At 63.4% G+C, this 2,714-nt stretch overlaps 1 protein-coding gene across 1 annotated transcript in view; it reads left to right on the forward strand.

The window, feature by feature from the left end:
• NCS1 (neuronal calcium sensor 1) overlaps positions 1 to 2,714 on the forward strand; it is a 16,708-nt gene that overhangs the window by 12,132 nt on the left and 1,862 nt on the right. The window contains 3 exon segments of the mRNA XM_009287014.1: positions 82 to 106; positions 1,972 to 2,110; positions 2,602 to 2,680. Coding sequence (XP_009285289.1) covers positions 82 to 106; positions 1,972 to 2,110; positions 2,602 to 2,680 — 243 coding nt within the window.

Genomic DNA, 2,714 nt, shown 5'->3' on the forward strand with positions numbered 1-2,714 from the left:
AAGAGCAGCCGCCACTGGGAAAGAGCTAAATTCCTTTCTCTTTTCTTTTCTTTTTCTCTTTTCTCCTGTTTTCTCTTGCAGTTACGGAGAAGGAGGTGCAGCAGTGGTGAGTGTCCGGCGCGGTGGCGTGGGGGGGAGCTGCCGGGGCGCGGGGCTGGCGGGCGAAGGGGCAGGAGCTGGCGGCGCTCAGCAACCCCACTGTCCGTGCAGAGCAAGGGGGTGCAGGAGGGTGCGCCTGTTTTGGGGTGCAGGTGTTAGCTCATAGAGGGGAGACCAGAAAACAGAGGGGGTTTTCTTGCACACCTCGTGCACGGTGCACGGTGGGGCTTGGCTCCGGCTGCTCTCGGCTGCCCGTGTGGGACTGTGCACCCTCCCTCTCGCCTCTTCCCTCCCCATATGGGCGGTTGAGGGGAGCGGGGATGTGAGGACTGTCCAGCTGGTGGCCGTGGCGCTGGCTGCGGGAAGCCAGTGCTGTCCCAGCGTGTCCCCATTTGCAGTGGGGCCCACAGAGGCTGGCAGGGGCCGGGGCCGTGATGCCTTGCCGGCAGCACGCTCTCACCCCATCCCCTCCGCCCCACCGAATGCGATGCCCTAGAAAAGCCACCGCTTCCCTTTCATCTTCCTATCCCACCAGTCAAGGTTTGCTTTCTTTATCTATTTCCCTCATCCCTTCCCCCCCATCCCGATGAGTCATAGCTGCAGCAGCGTGAAAAAGATGTCACTGGCACTTCGGTTTCCCACCTCGCCACCTCCTTCCCCTCCTCCTCCAGCCCTCGGCCCGCTGCAGCGGGCGCCTGACAGATCTGGGCAACGCGTTGCATAATGCTCACGCACCCTGCGTGGTCCCTGCATGGTCCCCACGTGGTCCCCGCACCCACAGAGCCAGCGAGCCCTTTCCCCTGCACCCTCTGGGTGGCACTTTGCAGCATCCAGGTCCAGCCCAGAGCTGGGATCAAGGCCTTTGGGGGTGTTTAAGCACCGATGGGTTTTGGGAGATGCCCTGGCCTGTGCCGCCCCGAGGATGCAGTAACCTCACTGTGCCCCCCCCAGCTCCTCCGAGCAGCTTTCACTTGGGATCGTGCAAAAAATGCCGTCGTGGAGCCTTGGCTGCCCCGGGTGCTTCAGGCCGCCGTGCTGTTGGTTTTTACCAGGGCACGGCTGCAGCATGTGCGTGCCGAGCGGTGGGTTGCAAATTGCCTGTGGGGTTGCTGTCGATGGTGAGTCCCTCCCCCGCGGTGGTGCAGCGACTCGGGGGAAGCTTTCCCGGCCGCCTCCGTGATGGAGAGACGGTCGGATGCGCCTGATGTAGCGGGGCCAAGCCGCAGTGGTGGAGGGGAAGGGGGGCTCTGGCCCTTGGGTGGGTGAAGCTTTCCATTTGCAGCTTCTTGCTTGGGAGCCGCGTGCATCCGAAGTTCTGAGCCAAGGGATATAAACACTCTCCTGCCGGCCCCGTGACAGCTTCAGGGCCGAGCGAGGCATCGCCTGCCCCAGCACCTCTGCCTGCAGCGTGGCCGTGCTGGCGGGAGGTGACTCTGTGCAGAGGGCTTTTTATTTTAAAGGAGGTTTAAAAGACTCTCCTGGGTGCTCCTGGCCGGGCAGTGGGTCCCTGTCCCCTCCCAGGTCCTGGACAGTGTTCAACAGGAGCCTGGTTGTAGCTCAGTTGCCGCTTCTGGGCTCGCAGCGAGGTTGGAGCAGTGTGGTGGGCGCCGCTTGGTGTCACTGGTGCCGCTCGCTGCTTCTCCAGGCTCTCCCCGCTGCCACCCTTGCTGCAGTGCCTGCAGGGACCTCGTCCTGCAGAGCTGGGAGGGTGCAGGCGGGTGATGGGGGCGACACCGGGAGCACCCTGGGACCTTCCCGGCTCCAGCCCACCGTGGCGCCAGGGAGAGCCTCATCCCGGCTCCCCAGGGCTTGGGGGGGCTGCGTTCAGCGGGGAGACCCACCTGGTGCCCATCCTCTGCCCTTCCTCCGCAGGTACAAGGGCTTTATCAAGGACTGCCCCAGCGGCCAGCTCGATGCCGCCGGCTTTCAGAAGATCTATAAGCAGTTCTTCCCCTTCGGCGACCCAACCAAATTCGCCACCTTTGTTTTCAATGTCTTCGATGAGAACAAAGTAAGTCTGCGAGCTCGGGGCACGGTCCGGGGGGGTCGGGGCCCATGGCGATGGTGGGACGGGTTCAGTAACGCGACTGTGCGGCGCTGGAGGAGCAAAATGTTCCAGCACTTCCTGGGGCATGAAGTTAAAGCGGCGCAGCTGTAGCGAGCGAGCCCCCACGCTTATTTTAGTCGATGAGAGTCATGTGGGAAAAGGCGATGAAGTGGCAAGCGAGAGAGGAGAGATGCGATGTTTCGGTGCCACTGACAAAAGCCCACCCGCGCGGTGCCCCCCCTGCTCCGGAGTTGCTCCCGCCGGCATGCTCGCCGGTGGGCTGGACACAGCGGCCGGATCACACTGCTGGAGATAAATGTGCATCGCTCCTCCCTCCCCATTGCCTTTTCGGATGTGCCCCCTAAGAGCACCCGACGTCGGGCATGCATGGGCAGGGAGGACATTGCGGGGCGGGGGTGGCAGCGGCACCCTCACCCCCTCCTTCCCTCCCCCAGGACGGGAGGATCGAGTTTTCGGAGTTCATCCAGGCGCTGTCGGTCACCTCCCGGGGGACACTGGATGAGAAGCTGAGGTGTAAGTGCTCCCGGCGGGATGCGGGTGGGCTCAG

Source organism: Aptenodytes forsteri, unplaced genomic scaffold, assembly GCF_000699145.1.
Source record: "Aptenodytes forsteri isolate BGI_AS27 unplaced genomic scaffold, ASM69914v1 Scaffold136, whole genome shotgun sequence".
Classification (NCBI taxonomy): Eukaryota; Metazoa; Chordata; class Aves; order Sphenisciformes; family Spheniscidae; genus Aptenodytes; species Aptenodytes forsteri.